The 20,210-nt window shown below is 53.4% G+C and overlaps 6 protein-coding genes across 6 annotated transcripts; 2 read left to right on the forward strand and 4 right to left on the reverse strand.

The window, feature by feature from the left end:
- Window positions 1-1,720: 1,720 nt before the first annotated feature.
- CPAR01_06797 (uncharacterized protein) lies at window positions 1,721-3,150 on the forward strand (the record flags this gene model as incomplete). Its single annotated transcript, XM_060491068.1, has 2 exons — window positions 1,721-3,010; window positions 3,109-3,150. The coding sequence occupies 2 exons, from the start codon at window positions 1,721-1,723 to the stop codon at window positions 3,148-3,150; spliced, it is 1,332 nt and encodes a 443-aa protein (XP_060349942.1).
- A 1,435-nt stretch (window positions 3,151-4,585) lies between these two features.
- CPAR01_06798 (GRIM-19 protein) lies at window positions 4,586-5,596 on the reverse strand (the record flags this gene model as incomplete). Its single annotated transcript, XM_060491069.1, has 4 exons — window positions 4,586-4,631; window positions 4,727-4,879; window positions 5,103-5,209; window positions 5,546-5,596. The coding sequence occupies 4 exons, from the start codon at window positions 5,594-5,596 to the stop codon at window positions 4,586-4,588; spliced, it is 357 nt and encodes a 118-aa protein (XP_060349943.1).
- A 750-nt stretch (window positions 5,597-6,346) lies between these two features.
- CPAR01_06799 (FCP1-like phosphatase) lies at window positions 6,347-8,857 on the reverse strand (the record flags this gene model as incomplete). The annotated part of the gene is made up of 1 exon (XM_060491070.1): window positions 6,347-8,857. The coding sequence occupies one exon, from the start codon at window positions 8,855-8,857 to the stop codon at window positions 6,347-6,349; it is 2,511 nt and encodes an 836-aa protein (XP_060349944.1).
- Window positions 8,858-9,378: 521 nt separating this feature from the next.
- CPAR01_06800 (uncharacterized protein) lies at window positions 9,379-9,708 on the reverse strand (the record flags this gene model as incomplete). Its single annotated transcript, XM_060491071.1, has 1 exon — window positions 9,379-9,708. A coding segment is annotated over one exon (330 nt), but the record flags the coding sequence as incomplete, so codon positions are not given.
- Window positions 9,709-11,856: 2,148 nt separating this feature from the next.
- On the reverse strand, window positions 11,857-16,435 carry CPAR01_06801 (glycosyltransferase family 28 domain-containing protein; the record flags this gene model as incomplete). The annotated part of the gene is made up of 4 exons (XM_060491072.1): window positions 11,857-12,138; window positions 12,197-15,382; window positions 15,442-15,539; window positions 15,598-16,435. The coding sequence occupies 4 exons, from the start codon at window positions 16,433-16,435 to the stop codon at window positions 11,857-11,859; spliced, it is 4,404 nt and encodes a 1,467-aa protein (XP_060349946.1).
- A 3,144-nt stretch (window positions 16,436-19,579) lies between these two features.
- Window positions 19,580-20,188, forward strand: CPAR01_06802 (uncharacterized protein; the record flags this gene model as incomplete). The annotated part of the gene is made up of 1 exon (XM_060491073.1): window positions 19,580-20,188. The coding sequence occupies one exon, from the start codon at window positions 19,580-19,582 to the stop codon at window positions 20,186-20,188; it is 609 nt and encodes a 202-aa protein (XP_060349947.1).
- Between the last annotated feature and the right edge of the window lie 22 nt (window positions 20,189-20,210).

Raw genomic sequence — 20,210 nt, forward strand, 5'->3', positions numbered from 1 at the left:
CAACAAAGCTCTAAGGTGTCTCGCAGCAAGTCAAACGATTAAAAGAGATCTTGAACGCAACAGAGGTTTGACTTGCCACCGAACTGGTGCCCGGTACCTCATCAGCCTTGGCTGCATATATCCTTTTCAGCTACCGAAGAATATCTTATAGTATTCTTCCCATTGGCACGTTACGTTACAATAATCGTGCAAGCATTGGTGGTCGTACAACTAGATAGGCCTACTCTCTGCCCAACGTGTGGCGATCGCTGCGTGCTCGTCCTTAACAAGTGCAAAAATGTGTCGATTGCCTCACTTTCACGCATAGAACCACGCCCTCCAGCCGAAAATATCCAATAACATACACCGAGCCCCGCTTTTACCTCGAACGAACCCAAAAGCTGCACAGATGAGACAGCTCTCAGGTACGGGGAGTGCTGTTAAATACTGAGGGGTAGCTCTCTACACGTGGACAGACTGCGGTGGACGCGACAGGACGTAGTATGCCAAATCACATGGCTACTACATCTGCAGTGATTGAGGCCTCGTCGCCCGCATTTTTGACACCTAATACAGGATGTCACAGCTCAAATCGCTTGGCCTTTCACTGCAATCTTAACTCCCCTCGACGGCTTCACATTTTACAGCAAGGAATAGCTCGCTGTGGGCCATGTTTATACACTTCGATTTTGTTTCCTACCAAGGACTACGGAAAGGCTCGCTCGTCAGCCTGCAGGCCAGGCCAACACTCTCGACCAATGGCCACGTTGGTGGCAAGCGGTCTGCAGGCAGAGTAACGGGCGAAAGTTCACTGCAATTTAGACTCATCTCGAGGAATCGCAGACGCATAGGATAGCCATTTATTACTTTGTGCTTGACCCAGTTTGCCTGAATTACTGGTACCACAACGACTCACTTCATGCACCCGACAACTGAAGCCGTTGACGTGACCTTCGACCTGGAAGTTTATTTCTTGTTTGGTAGAAACGTGCCGATCAAAAGCGTAGGAAGTGATGAGGCCCAATCAGTAGCTCGCAGGATGATTGAACAAGTCGGCTTGATTCTCTCTATCCCGAAAAGTATCATATATACGCGTATCCGGATGCGGCCAACATGGAGAAGCGCCGAAACTCGACTGGTTGTGGGGATGCAGCTCAGTAATTTGCCTGTTCAAGATCGCGTAACGCAGGCTCAAAGTTTCACAAGAGAGTGAGCTTTAAGCCTTCTTCGGGCTCTATGCCGGGTGTACGGAGACCCGCTCGGCCCGGTGCGGTGCATTACATGGGCGGGTGAAGCCCGGGCCTAATCCCGGCGCAGGATTGTGAGGGAAACAACCTCCAACACTCTCGTAAGCTTGAGAAACTCAGAGGCAGTGAGCGGATGGGCAGTGATAATTGAGCAGGTAGGAAGAATTTTGGTGTGGTTATTGTGGGCTATCGGTAACAGTCATTGTCATTTAGGCATGTGGTAAACTGCAATTTCACCTGCCATGCTAGTTGGTCTCTATCTACAGTGGCTAGTACAACTCAATCCCAAAGTTTAATCGTATTGGCGACCCTGTCTCGACGGACTTCGGCTAATGAGCACACCGTGCCGACTAAACACAGGCTGCACACAGAGTACTTTAGTTACGGCCTCCCAATAACTTGCACGCAATGTACGCCGCTTATTGTGAGTTAAAAACGCCATCTATGATCGGCCGAGGTGTCGTCAACGACCGATCAATACTAAGTAACTCAACATGTCCTCGCAACTTTCGTTTACAATATTAATCGTTGGAGCGGGGCCATCCGGAAACACGGCAGCGGCGGCACTGGCTTCTGACGGGCACCAGGTGACCGTACTCGAACGCGGCTCTCGACTTCAAACACGGGGAGGGAATCTCATCGTACAACCTTCCGCTGTGAAATGCCTGAGCCTGATTGGCATCACAGAATCTCTGGACAAGGTGGCTGTGGAAACCGTCAGTGACATCCTTTGGAGATATAAGGACGATGAGCCGTTCACAGTCACAAAGGCAATTCCCACTGGGACGGTCCGGAAGCCTACCGATAGGCCATCACTGCAGCGAATAACCTACGATGCTGCCATTGCCGCAGGAGCCAGCTATCTATTCAACAAGAACGTTGCCCAAATTATTGAGGAGAAAAGTGGCAAACTTCGCGTGGTGATGGAGGATGGTAGCGATTACGAGGCTGATTTTGTTGTTGGCGCTGATGGCATCAAGTCACGCGTCCGGGAGCTCATGTTCCCCGGACAAAACGTGGATGCCACAGTAACAACCGAATGCATATTTCAGACAGAGGTTGATATCGCTAGCGTGCAGAACGACCCAGTCGCCGCTCCGCTTGGCGCTTGCTCGCACCATCTCATGTTCGGTCCCGGGCTTTACTGCGTCGGTCGGCCGACTGCTCATGGTACCGTTCGCATCCTTCTATGCAGTCTGCATTACGGGTTTCCGTCCGCCGACGCGGATCTGGGTGGAAACTGGAACTCGGATGGTAACCCTGAAGAGATCCGCGAAATGTTCAAAGGGTTCGGGGCGCCGCTGCGTGCCTACATCGAATGTGTAATACGTGGGGGTTACCCTATCGACAAGTGGCACATTGCCACAGCACCAAAGATAGAGACCTGGTTAGGATTTGACGGACGATGTCTTCTTCTAGGGGATGCTGCGCATGCCATGTTGCCGCATACTGCCCAAGGGGTGAGCCAAGGCATCGAGGACGGCTTGGCCCTCAGGACAGCCCTTCGCTGGTGTGACAGTCGAGACAAACTGGCTGCTACTCTGAAGAAATGGGAGGCTCTTAGAAAGCCACGCGCTGAAAAGATGTTTGATGTCGGCCACGAGAACATTGTCTTGTTCACCCTTCCTGATGGGCCAGAGCAAGAAGCGAGGGATGAGAAACTCCTAACTGGGGGTTTCACTGGTCACCCAACGGACTGGGAAAGCATTGAAATGGACGCGAATGCTCCAACTAGAACGCCGCAATTCACAAAATGGGCCATGTGCTACGATGTGGTTGCAGAGGTAAGTGGCAGTTCTACATTTTCCATGTCCTGGTGTTGAGGATATTATATTGACACGAAGTCTTGCTAGACCAACAAAATACTTACCACGGACCGCAGCTCTTGAAAGGCGGTGTTCAAAGCAAGCCAGAGGATGAATAAAAGTTTCTCAAGCGAGATTCCGTTAGCCGTGCTGAAGGCGCCATGGACGAGGAAACGCTTTCCGAGAAGCCAAGTAACACGACGATTGAACCCCTTAATGCGCATTCAGCTGGTATTACTGTATTCAGGTGGTAATAGAAAACCATGAGGCCTGTTCTGCTTACTTTGTGCCGCCGATTGAATCGATGAAGGGTTATTGAGTATCTGTTGCCTTGACATGGCTATCTTGACCAAGACCCTCGCTTTCTTCACCATCATAAGCCGGATTGAAATGCCTTTGTGAAGTTCGACATAAACCAGAAACACTCCTCCTTGTTTTTCTAAAAATCGCTGCTTAACATAGCTGGTTTCAGAGATAAGAAGTGCTTTCAGCTAGGAGCGACAGCAGTGGATTCTGCCTGTCACTTCAACGATCTTTACGACCACCCAAACAACTATCATCTACTTCTCCCTATACGCTCCTGAACGCTTTACGACTACAATGTCTAGCTTTACTCTGACTATCTTTAACTTCTAGGTTGTTGCGTTTACTGTAATCGGCTCCATCGCCCACCACTACGGTCTTGTAATCATGGGGCAAGTTTAGGTCCTGCATATCTAGCTTGTAGAGAGCTCTTACTATTCTCTTTGCTGGCATCAACTCGCTGACGTCGTTGAACCATAGGTGTCCTAGGGCAGCCTTCTTTCATGCATTCTTGAACCTGGCACCACCAGGTATCCTGGATTGTTTCCGACTTGTACTGTGTCCAATCATTTGGACAACCGCCTCATTCCATCATGTTCGCCTCTTTTCGTTCACTGCAATCTTAACTCCCCCCGAGCGCTCGAGGGTCAACGAGACGCCAAATCAAAGCCCAGCATTACTCGCAGAGCTGCAGCCAGGACAGGGATCACTCTCTACACTGCAATCTTAGCTGCCCCCGTTGGCTCTAAGTACAGCAGGAAACATACCACAGGTAACCTGTCCTGGAGTATGTTTTTACACTTCGTCTCTTGCCAAGGGCCACAAAGAGACGCAGCCGTCAGCCTGCATGATGAAATGTGTGGGTGATCCGCCTAAGTTCTTTCACTGCAACTTTTAACTCCTCTCAAGGGATCAGAGGTTGGCCCAAACCCCCTCAAGTAAGGCTCCTCTTAGAACCCGATTCCCTCTGCAATCTTCGAGAGGCATACTGCACACAGGGAGGCATGACCCCAAGGCAGTAACGTCGTTCTTCTATCTCACCAGAGGCATACCAACCAGATACCATGAGGCAGCCTAGGACTCGCTGGAAGAATCAGCATGATTGAACAAGTCGTCTTGATTCTCTCCATCCCGAAAAGTATCATATACACACGCCAGCGTTCTGCCAGCTTCTTTTGCCCCAACCCATCTTGCTCCCCAACATCTCCCCTCCAACCCTTGCTCTCTTCCGCCAGGTAAAAGTATGGAAATCTAGTTCTTGCTTTGCGGCGCAAGGGCAAAGGTAGGACGAACGAATCTGTGACATCAATTAGCCATCTTCCTCCAAATCCCAATAGACTCTCTTCTCCACCGGGCAATATTCGGCCACAGGGAAGGGATGTATCAACATACCTCTCGTTGTGGTAGACCTTGGTGTTCTCGCCCAACAGCTCCTTCTCTCTCGCCTGGTCGGCGTACCACCTACGAACCTGGTCGCGGTCCTCCTCGGCTTGGAGGAGGGGGATAAGGTGAATGCGCGCCCACATCTTCTCTCTCGCCAGCTCGCTGTGTCTTGTCAGCACTGTCCTCCTCAAAACCACGTGTCCCGTCTGATTGCTCCATTCCTCCCTAGGTGTATGTTCGTCGTTGCGTGCCTCTGGTGTCCATGCCTGCTGCCTCCCGTTGAGCAGTGCAGCATCTGTCTACCAGACCACTCGCAACTTTGTCCAATATCCGCCAGAAGAGGAGTAGCAATCGTCATGGCGGGGGCGAAGGGATTGTCACGTACTTGGCTTCCCGGATACCCTTGGTCAACTGATACCATCCGTATCCCATCACCAGTCCCATACCGATCAACATTGTGCCGGGGCGGAATCCACGGGCGGGCAAGTTGCGCTGTTTCCAATAATCAGCATGGTTCCTCCAGAAATCTATGGCTGCCCTTCGTCCCCATGTTCGTGGTCCTGAGTCCAAAGTGTCCCTGATCCCGAGTCCGAGTGTCCCTGGCCTAGCACCCTCTCATCGTCTCAGTTCGGTGTCCTCGGTCGGAGTGCCAATTCGATAGTCGATAGCGCTCAGTATTCCCGTATCTCAAATGCCTCCTCTTGCCATGTTGCTGCTCCCATAGCCAACCCGCTCGACCCGATCGTCCCTTCTCAATTCCTCCTCTTGCGACTCCCTCACCCTCCACGCACTCTCCCTCAATTTCTCCACCACGCCATAATCACTCACCTTGTACTGCACAGCCTGGTAACCCCCCACGGGCGGCATATCCTGAGGCATCCTGTCTCAATCGTTTCCTACCGACCCAACGCGGTCGGCTGCGCTCGTCTAGAGTGTGTATAAAGTGTCGTCGGGCGACTTTTGTCGGTCAATTGCCCCTTCGATGGATGGAGTCAATCGATTGCGTGTCGAACAAACAATCGTTTCGTTCGAGAGATCGGGAGGGGGTATCGGTGTCGATTCGACGGGGGTGTGTGGGTTGCGAGGCGATATGGTGGTCGTCGAGCTCGAGATTCGGGGACAAGCTTTGGCCTGGGGTGCCTGAGGTGATTGTTTTCAGGTCGATGATGATTCGCTCAATTGGCAAACCGCTTATGTAAGGCACATTGTGGATCCGTTTTCTCATCTTCACCGAGGTGTACTCCCCCTTTGATTTCGGCGAGGAATTGGAGCATGATTGAGAACTGTACATTGTCACTCAGCTTTAAAGAGATGTTGTTGAAATTGAGTCATAGAATAGGTCATAAATCTCAAGTGGCTAGATATGCACCGACCCAACACCTGATCGTCTATTCACCAACCGCCCCAACAAGCAGTACTGCACTTTGAATCCTACAAATATTTGCACATCTCAACTCCATGCCATGCTTCGCCAACGGAAAGGCTGGGGTATAAACCGAATGAACCATAGCCAACCAACTTTTTCTTTCTCACGTTCTTCCTGGTGGTCTTGCTCACTTTCGCGGCCTTCCCCTTTCTTAGCTCCTCCTTATATGCATCATGCCCCTCACTGTACGGCGGTAGGGATCACTAGTCCTCTCCAGCGGCAGCGAGCTCGGCCTCAAGGTCTGCCTCGAGATCGTCCTCGTCAAAGTCGTCAACTCCATTCGCCGCGACGTTGTCCGGTATGAGCGCAACGTCCTCCTCATCGCCAGTAACTTGAGGAGTAGGCAGGCTGCTCGACTCGTTATTGTCCTCGACGTTGGGAGTCCGTACTGAGCTCAACTTGGAAGCACCGCGGCTCTTGGCAATGCGTTGCTTCTTGGACAGTGCACTTCCACCTTCGTCGGAAGCCGTGTCATCGTCCATGGCTTTCCTCTTGGTACCGCCACTGGCCGCATTCGCAGACTCTTGGGATGAGGGCAGGTCCTCGCCAGCATCGGTATCGCCACTACGGCTTTCCGTATCGGCATCCGAGCTGTCGTCGTCGCTTCCGAGGAACTCCTTCATCTCGTCATCGACACCTTCCCAGTCAAACGACTTCAAGCCGTCTATCGGGCTGACTTGACCGTCCTCAAACTCGAGCATCATGTTCTCTTCATCGCCGTCCTGATCGCCTTCGTCTTCGTCCGAGGCATCATCATCTTCCTCGAGTACGCGTTGCTCGCCCGTTTCGTCAATAATTGTCAAGTGCGGCCGTGCATCATCGCCATCGGCGTCCGAAATTGTGTCCGCGTCGGTCGACTCGGACATGGCTAGCTGACGGCGGTCTGCTGGATGGACCTCGACCAGGTAGGGCGCTTCGTCGACACGCTGCCATTGACTGAGGCAATCAGACAGCCAATTTTGGCTGACAATCTTGATACTCGGGATCTTGGCTGCCTGTCTGACCTTCTGCGTCCGCGGGCGAGACGTCGAAATAACGAGATGGGTGACCTGCTTGGATACCCTGGTCGAAATTTGAGCGCCGAAGCTCATGGCTTGGACGCCAATCTCGGATTGCAGGACGTCGACGCCCAGGGGAACGAGGCCAGACAGGACAATCGTGGTGCCTTCAAGGGTCGCGGCCTTCATCGTATCGAGGACTTCGCCAACGTCTGGAACGGCATCAAGGTCGATGCCGTCGTCGCCCGTTTTCTTCCGCGGGGCAGACTGAGTAGGTGCAGCAGCGCGCTTCTCGTCGTATTCGGTGTAGAATTTGTGGTGTAATTGGGCAAGGTGTTGCTGTAGGTAATGCAGCTCAGCGTCGTCGTCGCGGAGGACTTGCGACCGATGTTGTACTGTCATGATGTGTGCGCCATTTTCGGTCTCCTGTGTCACCTTTTCGTTTTGTTCGTCTTCTTTATCAAGTGCCTCTTGCATGTGTAGCAGCGGCCTTTCCTTGATTTGCTGTTCCAACAGTCTCTCTTGCTCTCCGCTTTGTACTTCCTGCAGGACCTTGTCGTCGCCGCTGCTCATCTTTACCAGCTCGTCAATGGCAGACACCTTGCCATTTGGTTGGTCGGCTGCTGACGCCCCGCTCGTCTGTGCAGCGCTTGTCGTGGCGGCTGGCGTTGGCTTCGCTTCGGGTTCCGGCGGTGCGGGCAGGATGTCCTGTCTCTTGGGGAGGAAACTCGAGTTGATGTCACCGATACCCTTGAAGAAATCGTACGGCACAACCTTGATCAAGTTGGGGCGATTACTCGGCCACACATCTGCTCTGTCGTCGATAATGACCACCATGTTTGTGTTCACCGGGAATAACCGCTGGAGACTCTTTGAGATCATGCTGCCGTTCTCGTCACGGCTGATGACGCGGTTGCCAAAAAGCTTCTGCTGAGGATCGACGATCTTGGCAATGTTGAGAGCATATGCGCGTGTTCCCATTGTGTAGACGTGTAGCTCGTAAAGCTCGGCAACCTTCTCAAGGAACTCGGCGAGACCGGGCCGCATCTTGATGTAGTACCAGCAGCCGGATGTGACCATTCCTCGCGGGCCTTCATCATTGAGCTGAAATTTCTTGACATCCTTGACAGCATTATAATTAGGATTTGACGGGTCCTCCATCCATTCGCCAACCGTAGGTTCGATACAGGCGTGGATAATGGTCTGGTCGAGATCGACAACTAGGCTCAGCTTCCGTTGTCGTAGCAGACGCTTCTGGGTATCGGACTCGGCACGCGCAGCCAGGTCGCCGCTGACCATGAGGCCGGTCTGATCGTGTGTCATGTTGATAGTGGCGCGCTGAGTATCGCGTTCGGCGGTGGCCCAGTTCACCTCGGTCATGTCCTTTCCGCAGATGGCGCACAAGCCTTGGAACTGGATCTCGTGGGAGCAGGCCTCCTCGACCATCATACACGGGGCGTCACGGGTGAATGTCATGCCCTCCTTGAGACGCCATTCTTTGAGTGTGCCTTCGGCCGGACTATCCCAGCCTACGACGGTTGTTTCCTCCTCTTGCCAGGTGTTGCCAGCGATGGGGTCGCCGACTTCGCGCATCCATTTGAAAGAGTACTCGAGCACGCTCTCCTGTTTTTGGACGGCGTCGCCGGGGCGCTTGAGGAGTTTTGTAATGGTAATCGGGTAGCGCAGTCTCGCGCCGAGTGAAAGTAGCTTGCCCATGATGACGGCAGGCTACTGGGAGGGTTTGATCTAAAAGTCTGTCGCGGTAGGAAAGGGCCGAGGTTAGCAAGGTGAGCTTTGAAACACGCGCGTGCGCGCAAGTGGATGAAGAACTGAAAGATGCAAATAAGGGTTTTTCGAAAGGAGACGTGACACGAGGCGCGGTAGGCGGCAGCGAAGAGAGCCTTCAACGACGTCTCGGAAATGGAGGGAGGAGGTGCGACGAACCTAATGAGACTCCCCCAGTAACAATCGGAGAAGGTGCCGGTGTAGTGGCCAATCCCATTGCCCCGAAGCTGATGAGGGGAGTGTTTGACGAATACGCAACAGATGGGGAAGCTCTGGAGCGTTGCGATGGGATGAGGTGGACAGATAGGTGTGAGATGGGTAAGTAAGGTAAGGTAGCTCAGGTATGTAAAGCCGTCGCCGTGGTTGGTTGATGGTGGAGGATGGCAAGAGAGGGAAGAAGACGCGTGGGACGTCCGTATTCTTCTTAGCCTTGGGTCTTGACTGCCTTTGCCTTAGTCGAGTATTCCTCGAGTCGTAGGCGCAATTGAGTTTTTGGTGACGTGATGCAATTGGACGGAATGCTGGATGTCGTCGCGCGAGATGTCCGTTTGGCTTGACGCGTGATATCCGTAAAGTGCCCGTGGTGGGATGAAGTCAGAGCTGGTCTCGATGCGAGTCGCAACGGGAAGTCGAGCTGTGCTGCTGATGCTCTTACTCGCTTGGGGTTCGGGGGGTGTGGAGGTTTTGGAGCTCGGGGATTTCGAGTGGAGGCGGGTAGGTCTGGACCGAACCGTGACGTACACCGCAAGCAGGGCAAGGTGAAGGCAAGGTGAGCCGTGAGACGGAGTGGGGTCGGCTGTCGGTGAGCACTGACCACTTGGGTAACTGTGGAGTGAGGTGGGGCCGGTCGGTCGGCCTTTTGCAGGAATGCTTTTCCGAAAGTAGCTTTTAGGCGGCGGGGAGGTTCCGTTGAGTGGAGCAAAGTTTACCGAGGACTGGCAGCGGAAACACTGAACGGTGTGCGTTGGTAGTGTTGGTGTTGGTGCTGATGGTCTTGGTGTGTACCTGTTCTGGCGGGATCAAGTACCTCGGGGTCTTCGGCAGTCCGCTACTTTGCCAAGGCTTGAGTGTTTGGTGATGGAACGTTGAGGTACAGCAGCAGATGCAAGTTGATCTGACTTTTACGTCTGTGTTGGAGATGATATCGAAGTCGAATACAGTTGATTTATGCACTCTCTCTGTGGCAGCTTGCTTGTTGTAAGGTAGGTAGGTATCTGACAGACTGACAGAGCTGTGGTGTGTGATGGCCCTGGAGTGATACGATGCTGAGCAATATGGATCCAGGAGAGAAAAAGGTACAAGGCCTAACCTGTCGAGGTACAAGGTATAGTCGCTGGCGGAAGGGGGAAAAGGCAGCCTTTTTGGTATCCGTCGACCACTATCAGCCGGGCCACCCCCTTCTGAAAGAGTGGGATGCGATGGTCTATTTGTACCTGCTGTAGCACCCCAGCCTACTCCTCCGTGATGCAGCGATGCAGCAATGCAATGCTCCTCTTCCTCCTTCTCCTCTTCCCGCTCATGGCGCCAGTCGGCTCCAACTGGTGGCCCCCTGGTGACCCCTGCATGAGAGCTTCACGAATCACCCACCCCCTTGTTCATTCCCCAACTCGTCTCTCACTCACCCTCACCTCACTCCCCTCTCACTCACAGTCTGTCACTCTGTTTACTGTGCCTTACACCCTGTGCAGTGTGCAGTGCATGAGGCCTCTCTCTTATCCCAGCTGTGAGCACCCAGATCCATCATCCCACCTCTGCCAGCCAGTCATAACTTTCTGCTCTTCATCATTGAGTTACAGTAGGAAGCCTCTTCAAACAAGCACAACCAACAATGACTCACGTGAATACCGAGCAAGAAAGCTCTAATAAGTGAACCTGATGAGAAGAGTTCACAAAACTCATTGAATCTACCCTTCTCGAAGACTTTCAACATGACCTCAGCTATTCCCGTTCTCTATCACGCGCCCTGAAAATAAGCTCCACTGAGTACCTACCCAAGGCAGAGAGACCTGAGGGGCAAAATGCAGTAGTCAGCAAACACCAGTGACGGGACCACCTGCATCAGTGACTCCCTCTCCAAAGTGGCGTGAACTCGGCACCTCACATGAGCAGCAAACGCAGCCTCCCACCACCTAACCTTAACCTGCCTACCTCCCATTCTAGATCTATTTTGTCTCCTGATTTCTTCCAGCTTGTCGACAAATCCCTCTCGTCCGGCCCTGATCCAGCAGCTGCTTTCAGCTCTTCTCTCTGCCGGCATTGCCTTGATGCTGCCACCCTTCTCTGCCTACCCAAGGTATGGGGAGATGCTCCAATAGTGTGATGATCCATGTCAATCGTGATGCAGGTCGATCAAGGTAGTGTAGAGCGGAGAGAGCTTCCCCCAGACTTTACCTGCTCTCTGATTCTGTGCATGAGACCTCCACCTAAGAGCATCAAACAGAACTCAACACATCAAAGTCATTGGGGCCTTACTTGTACGCTTCTATTAGGTCTGCAGCAAACATTGCTCTTGTTCGTCTGTAATTTCCAGACAAGAATACTATTTCGTTACCAAGAAAAGTCATAATCGAGTATTAATGTACTCTCTATCCATGAGTATGGGTGCCGCGTTGTCCCGTGTCCCGTGTCCCCAGTGCCGTTCTGATCACGCCACAACCCCGTAAAACCAGTCAGTCAATCGTTGACTATCCCCCATCTCCCACCCCAGACTCCGAACCAGGAAAGTAGCAACTCTTCCCCAGAATCCTCTAGCAAAGTCCGTTAAACGCCGTGCCAGCCAATGTTCATTCATTTCCATCAGGTAACGTCCCAGAACCCCCAGCGCATTCCCATTCTGATAACATAGCATCCACCTCAGATGCTGGCCTCGGTGTCGAGTCGTGTAGAGTACTGTCCCATAACGCCTCGTTGAGTAACTCCTGGTTGACCCCCTAGGCCACCGGTTGCTGCGAGGGCGAGGGTGACACGCGCATTACTCTGTTTCCCAGAGGCTTGTCCCCCGGAAGTCCGGGGAGTGCTCCCATCTCGGAGAGCTTCTTGGTCGTCATGTCCGGATCGGGCTCGTCGCTCCCTATAAACGTCCAGCTCTCCTCGGCCTCTTCGTCTTCGTCTTCTTCGGCATGCGCGTGCTTGCCTGCCTTTCTCTTGATCAAGCTCGTCGCGTACTCCATATCGCGGTACAGGCACTGAATCGCGTTTTCCACGCCGCGTTCCTGTTGTTGTGTTAGTTGGTCATGAAGTTTAGCACTTGGACCGGGAGTTATGACTTACGCTGCGAATCTGCTCTCCCAGCACGCGAGCCTTGACAATCATACGGTCGTTATGCGTAGCTTCCCAAAGCGCGCGAGCAAAAGAGACTGCACCCCATTTCTTCAGACAGATACCGACACCGATATCCTCGACTCTGCCGCCAAAGAAGAATTGGTCACCAAAGAAGGGTCGAATGATGGTCGGAATACCGGCCCTCAAGCTAGCACCCGTCGTGCCGGATCCACCATGGTGGGCGGCTGCGTCAATCTGTGAAAACAGCCAGTCGTGAGGCGCACTCTTGATGACGAAAATCTCGGGCGGGATAACGGGCTCATCCTTTGCGCTCTCCGCCTCACCCTGCTTGGCCACACGATCCGACCAGCCCTTGGACAAGATGCAGCGCACATCGGCCTTTTGAACGGCGTCAATGACCTCTTGGGTCATCTTGGCCGTGTCATTCACGATAATAGATCCGAAGCCGACGTACACGAGCTTCTTCTCGTCCGCTCTAGCCTTGGCGATGAAGTCGACAAGTTCCTGAGGCGGCTTGAAATCCGTACCCTCCTCCAAGAACCAGTAGCCGGTGACGCGAATCCAGTCCGAAAAGTCTAGAGGCGGTGCGACGACGTACTCGGAGAAGTTATAGAGGAAAGGAACCTTATTGGGCTGCATCTTCTCGAGGCTGGTGTTGGGCAGCTTGAGTGTGTTGTTGCGCCAGCGATTGACCTGATGAGCAGTCGCCTTCCAGAAAATGTTGTCAAACATAACATACGTCATGTAATTGTACGCACCACCCATCTTGTACTCGGGCATAACGAATGCATGAGGGTAGGCTCTGGTCCGGGTCCACGGCATGGTGAAGGCTCTGAAGTAGGGAATCGAGAGCTTCTCTGCAATGTGAATGCCCGCCATGGCACTAGGGCTCTCAATGAGGAGATCAGAGCCCTGGCAAGCCTCCCACGCTGAAACCAGCAACTCATCCAGCCATCCGCGGAACATGGAGTTGGCCTCGCGCAGGAAAGCCCAAGTGAACGTGCCGTTCTCGATGCAGAGTCTCATGAGCTCACCAGGATCACCGTCGACCTTTGCGAATTCGATACCGTGGCCCTCGATCCAGTCCTTGAACTCGGCGTGAGTAGCGATCCGAGGCTTATGGCCTTCTGCAATCAAGCCCTTGCACAGCGCAATGTACGGCTGAACGTCACCTCTAGAGCCGATCGTCAAGCAAGTGATCTTCATCGAGTGAGGAGGCTTAAAGTTGAGGAACGAGGCTTTGGGGTCGTCGAACAATATAGTCGGAGCATCGCTAACGCCTGAGCCTTCCTTCGGCAAGCGAAGTTCGTGGTCGTGGAACTCCTCGACTTGGCGAGCCTCCTTCAACGCGTCGCGCTCGGCCATGGCGTTCTCCTCCTCTTCCTTCTCGTCCAGGTCCAGGTCTCCCGACTCCTTCAGGTACCGTGTTGTCTCCAGGCTTTGCAACAGAGTGACAGCGCAATCGTCTCGGAGTTCGGCCTGGCCAAACTCGAAAAAGACCTCCTCGTGGCCACGAATGACAACCACCAAGCCAGAGTAGCCGAACCGGAAGCCCTTCTCCTTGTCCACGTTTTCAATATCCTTCAATGGGAGAATGAGCTTGGTCCTCGTTCCAGGTAACAAGCTGCGGAAGCAGAAGGACTTGTCGCTGATGTAGATCTTGCCGTACAATGGCAAGACACGCAAGATGTAGCCGAAGTAGGTCGCTTGAAGCTTCTCCGTCTCGGGCAGCGCGAAATGTGCGCGGAATCGATCCATGGAAGTCTGGATCTTGCCCTCTGCATCCTCGTATAGATCTTCATCGTCCGTCTTGATTTCAGGAGGAGCGTCGTAGTGCTTCCGGCCGCCTCGCCACATGCCCGACACCTTTTCGACGTAGCCCATTGACTCCGTTGCCAGCATAGAGCCCAACTTACCACTAGTGCTGTTGAGATACTGGGCAAAGGCGCCCACACGCTGCAGAGGGAATGCGCCCATCTTGGTGATACTTTGCAGCGTAGGGGTCACGGGAGGTTTGTCGCCATCATTGATGGAACCTGTCGTTGCAGCATGCTGGCCACTGTATGCGGCCAATGCAGGTGGGCTCCTATTGTCGCGGCGCTGGTTCTTTTCGAGCTCTGTCCGGGAGGCAGAAGCTGAGCGTCGGACCGTGGGGTTCTGGAAGACGTCGCTGCCGCGCAATATTTGGCTTGCCGAGGGATCCTCGTTCGATGATGCCACCATGCCTGAATAGCTCGGATCTTCCATAGAAGACTGGACATAAGAGTCAGTAGAGCCCTGCTTGTGGGTCCCGTGACGAGAGTCGTCGAGACGGTTCCTGCTCATGGAGCGTCGGTTGCCGCTGAAGCTGCGCCGGGGCGAGGAATCGCGAATGATGGTCGACAGGTCCAAACTACGGCGGCGGAACCCCCTAAAGGCATCGAAACTAGCTCGCGCAGCATCCATGCTGGCGCGTGGACTGAGAGCCGAGGGGCTGTGAGCAGACAGCGGTGACAGCGTCGCCTTGACAGCATCGGGCAGCTTGGTCGTCCTGAGCTTCGGTGGCGCGATGCGTCTACTTGCGCTCATGGAGCTGCGGGCTGAAGCTGGCACCGGCTGCTTCTCCTGCCTCTCCTGCTCCTCCTGAGCTTGCGCTGCCTTGAGGAGGGCCGCATCCTTTGCGCTAGACGATGCGTCCTCGATAAGGATCTTGAGCACACTTATGGCATCCTTGCCAAAGCTGAAAAAGGAGAAAAAGTATTCGTCAATGGCGTAGGTCTCGTCATTATCAATGACACGAATCTTGCAAGTATCGGCAAACTCGAGCATCTGGGTGTCCTCGATATCAATGACGTTCTCGATGGGCAGCGAGATTTTTACACTGTCGCCCTCATTGTGAGAACGGAAGATGACTCTCTGCAGGCTCTTGACCCATTCCTTGGCACTGGGAGCACTATCGGCGCGGAAGTGGTAGGTCCGGTGGTGAGTAACGACGGTAAATGTGAGGCCATCCTTATTATTGTTCACGCTGGCCGAGATACCGTAGCGGAGGTCGATCTGGCCGCTTGGGAAGTAGACGTTGGAGGGGTCCTTGTAGTATGCTAGAACATCACCCTTGAGGCGGAACCAGTAGCGATTGTACTTTGGGTTGCGCTTGCCGCTCTTGGACAGATAGCCCGACTTGACGACCTCGTGCTGTTCTTCTGTCAGTATCAACTGTAGAAAGATGGGTTGTAGGTAAGTGGAATACGCACCGCCTTCTTGGGTAGGTAGGCATAGAAGCAAATGTGCTTTGCCGTGATGTACATGTAGCCCTGGAGTAATACGCTCTGAAGCAACCAACAAGGGTATTCTGCTTGGGTATCAGCGAATTGCGCCTGTGGTCGACGGAGCATTGTTCATGTACATACCCTCAATGACAGCTTCGGGATGGTCAAACTCAAAGATATCCTGCAGACGGCGAGCCAAGGCAGTGGAGTTTGAATCGGCCGAGTCGCTGTAGTTCAGCTGGTCGCTAGACCGGCGGTCAACGTCGAAGCTGGGTCTTGCGGACATTTCGGCCTTTGCCTCGAGCATCCTGCTCATAACGGGGGCCAGGCGGTGGCCGTCTTGGTCATCGTCTTCTCTTGTATCATCGGCGGGTTGTGACGGAGAGGGCTCGGAGGTGTCGCTAGCTTCCTCGGAGGTGGGCTCCAGCTTGGAGGGCTCCTTCTTGGACTTGTGTCGTGGCAGACGTGGGAGCGCCGGTAGCGATCGGAGGAGCTTGGAACCGGAGATCTTGCGCCGGTGTTTCTCGGTCTTGGAAGAGGAATCCTTCTTGAGGACGGTCGTCTTTGACAAGTCGGAGTCGTTCTGGCGGCGCTGTTTGCGATGCAAGAGGTGGCCGATGCCGTGGGCCTTGTCGTCGCCACCATCCAACTTATCGGCACCGTGACGGCGTGTGGGTTCGTCTTCGTCGGCGCTCTCCTCGTCGCTCGATTCGAAGCGGTCGTGGAAGTCCACCCGTGAGCCGGCGGCAGCAATGAGACCGAAGATGGACTGGTTCATGTTCATAAACATGGGCGGGCCCTGCTGCGGTACCAAATCCTCCTCTCTGCTATCGTCGCCCTCCTTTAACCTCTCTGGTAACTCCATGGTCGGGGTCTGTGATTCGTGCCGCTTCTTCTGCAACTTCCTGCCGACGCGCTTCTTGACATCGTCCTCGCCAAAGCTAACGCTCGCAGCGCCAGCTTGAGCGGGCGACGCCATCGCTATCAGGGTATTTCTTCGGTCGGTCGGTCGGTCGGTCGGTCGGATACAGTCAAACGAGTAGTAGGTGGCAAGCTACCTTGGCGAGGTAGGGCTTTGGGTATGTTTACAATCTCTTTGTCCGGGCGGCACGGATGGTGGAGAGGCGGGGAAGGGCGAAAGCGAAGTAGACGACGCTGCGGCAGCGGAAGCGACGCACTGCGGAAAGGAGGGTGGGAGGGTGGAGGAAGAGTCGTCTGGCTACAGCGGGTTCATTCGGGCGATGACGATAAGGTTCGAGGTCGCGGGAGGGTTACGAACTAAAAGACGAGGCAGGCCGGGCCCAAAGTCTTATGACGATAAAGTACAGAGTGAATGGTCAGGTAAGGTGAGCAAGGTAGCGAAGTAAGCAAGGTGAGGTAAGAAGGGTATCCGTGGGTTGGGCCGTTGGTTTGGGATGAAGACGGAAAGGCAGCCAGAGAGACACGGCGACAACCTTGAAGAATGTACTGTGTAAGAGAGAGACAACAGAAGTTGAGGAGTGTGGCACAAAGACCAGAGTCAAAAGGGTTAGGTAAGGCAGAGAAGGTAAGGTACTTTGCTCCCTGGGTACTTATCAGCTAGTAGTAGGTAGTACTCCGTACATAGAGAAGAAAGTGCAAAGCAATGAGAATGAGGCCTGCAGATTGTTTCCTAGGGAGTAGGCACCTCGCTGATCAGATAGGAAATGCAACAGTTGAACAAAGGTTATTGCTGCGCCTGAACCCCGGAAAAGACGGGGACTGGGATACAATTGACGGATGGATCAAATGGCAAGGGGGAAAAGGCGGCAATTCACAGCCATCTACGGAGTACTGAGTATGTACTAAGTAAGGTATTTGTTAGGCAGTTCGGTTCCGTTGCATTCACCCTTGAAGCTACCTCAAGTATTCATATGGTAAGTAGACAGTCGAGATAACCGGGAGCAGCCAGGCCTCTTCAGGTAGAATGAGAGTGTCTCGAGAGAGAGTCAGAGACTCATTCTCTCACAGTCTCACTTGCTCCATTGTCTTTCGGAAGTGCACTAGCAGCACCTTAGTAGCAGCTGGACTCCCCCAAGTTCTGTGCGCAGCTGCACGCGATGCTGCGCCAAAAGTACGCGCATTTCCTCCTCTCTATCCGCAATGTACCCGTACCTTGTGGACCTGGGATGCATGGGTTCTTTTCTCAGGGGTCCAGTCATTCCTCTCGTTTTCTCTCTGTTTACTTTCCCATTGGACCGGTGTCTTGGACGGAGTGGGTTCATCTTTGGTCGCCCCAATGTCTGATTGCATGAAGCTTGTGATGGCCCATGTAGGAGTGGCCCCTGCCTGTTTCTGCCTCTGCTTACCCAGTTGCCGTCTATGACTGGTCATAGACTGGGCAGGTAGGACATGTTGTATCTCATTACCGCTTCTCGCTCCTCAGGTCTCTTTACAGATGTGAGAGTGAGATGAGCAGGATGAGAGATGAGAGGCAACAGAAGAAAGGAAAAGGAAAGGAAGGCGCCGTGGGTGCCCACAAGTACAAAGGTACCTACCTTAGGTACGAGTGACTGCAACCAAGTCCCCTGTGGATCCCGGACATATCCCACCCCTCTCATTGGCCTCAGATTAAGCTCTCTTATCGATAAGTCACTCCCATGACGCCAAAGTGCCCCATCCGGGTCCCATCACAAGATCTTGATAAAAGACATGGATTGCCATGTGAGCCGACCACTCCGGTCCAGCGCCGCCAGCCTGACCTCGCTCCCGCCAGACCCGAGGCACACAGTACTGTGTATAGTCTTCATCAGCGGATGAATATCGAGACCACTCATTACTCGCCTTCACAACACGTTGATATCTACTGTTCTGAGGCCAAACACAGTCCATAGCTGCCGTCACTCAAGTAGGCTCAGACTCACACACAGACCCAAAATCAAGGTGAGAATGAGGGGACCAAGCCTAAAATGACATCAGCCCAGAGTGACCGCAAACGACACTCTCTGGCATGAGCATCTGCCCAAGCACTCAGATTCGCATCGCGGGGGCATCCCAGATCTCCCCCATATCAAGTCCCCTCTTTTGTTGAGAGCCGCTCAAGCTTTGACTGAGAAAAACAACCAAACGGAGCAGGAACCAGTCAATGTCGTCAAATTTCAATGTTTATTGTTTGACAAGACTTTTCATAAAAGATTCGCCATGGGCCTGTAGCCCTCACTTGAGGTGTTCTCCCTTGACAACAACATCATATTTATGTTGATTCTGAATGAGCGCAAGATAAAATTATCAAAATAATTCGCATCAGTACGAGCGAGCACCTTGACAATTTACTCCGTCATAATGTAGTTGTTATTCCCTTCGTCTCTTTTCCTTGCTTGATAATTGTCTCTTGGCCTTAACCCATGGGCTGAGGTCTTCCTTTCTTGCACAATGCCGAATTGAGGTGGGTTTCAATGTCTCACTTAAAACCCGACCACTCAAAAGTCACATAATTCTCATACGAAAGCTTCACTACCATGGGTGATGAATTCTTTGCTTCCCCGTCCTTGCTTGTGGCTTCCACTCTTCTAGCATCGTTTATTCTAATTGAAGCGATGTAAGTAATAAACTGAAGGCGCACTCACAAATGCCGAGACACAACAATTTTTTAATTTTCTTTTACCGCAGTGCTTGGACTTGACAGCTTCCACCATCCTCATGCAAGAGTAACCCATGGAAATGGCTAGCAGGAGTCCGTCTTGAAGTAGTCACGACACCAACGTGCACGATCGCAGAGCTTGACTGAAGCCGAGACCCGGACCCGAAATGCCGGTCACCATCGCCGAATCCTACTGCGGGGGCGGGGCATCAACACCCGCGCGAGAGGGGGAGACGGGAAGTGACGACGTTGCGCAGTATATAGAACTCAATCCGTTTCTTGACATCATTCCACATTTTCACTGAGCACTGAGTGTCTGTCCTCCGTCTCAAACTTTTCATCCCCGCTGTAAATCTCGGGCCTCCTCTTACTTTGAATACCACGGACCACCAAAGCGTATCTTAACGGTTTACCTCGAGATCCAGCCCAGCATGAGGTATCTCAGATCCCCTCACGCACTGCTCACCTTGCTCACCTTCTTAGCCTGTTTGGCGTAGGTGACTGCCTTTTTCTTTCTATCTCATGATGAAGAATCTCAAGGCTCGCATGAACAACAAGCTCCAATCACTAACTTCTGCCAGTCCCTCGTCGCAACAAAGCCCCCCCTTCAACGAGAGTAATCTCCCAGAAAACCGCACATCCGCCGCCTTCCCCCTCCCCGTTCCAACCCTCGACCTCGACTTCCGCATCGTCGTTGACCTCAACCCGCTCATCCCCGTCGGCGTTGGTCCGTTCGGTCAGCGGAACTGGATTTCCTTTTCCGGGGGCGCCTTCTCGGCCAAGTGGGGCACCGGCACTGTTGTCGCCGGCGGGCAGGACAGCCAGATTGTCGTCAACGAGACCCTCAGCACTGCCGTCGAGACGTCGTACCTGCTCAAGACGGATGACGAGACGCCGGCTTACATTACTGTAAAGACGACGGGGTGGCGGACTGGACCGAGGGAGGTCATGGAGAGGTTGTTTGATCCGGCTAGGGCGAGTGATGTCAAGCCCTCCGAGTACAGCTTCCGGTTGAATGTCAAGATGGAGACGGGAGATGAGAGGTACAAGGATATCGTTAACACTGCCATGTGGGTTGGTAGTGGTGCTCGGCTGGGAGCCACGGTCATCTACGATGCTTACCGGGTGGTTTAAGGCGCGGGTGAGTTCTGAGCAG

The sequence above is a fragment of the Colletotrichum paranaense genome, assembly GCF_030867605.1.
Source record: "Colletotrichum paranaense strain IMI 384185 chromosome Unknown Scaffold_5.1, whole genome shotgun sequence".
NCBI lineage: Eukaryota > Fungi > Ascomycota > Sordariomycetes > Glomerellales > Glomerellaceae > Colletotrichum > Colletotrichum paranaense.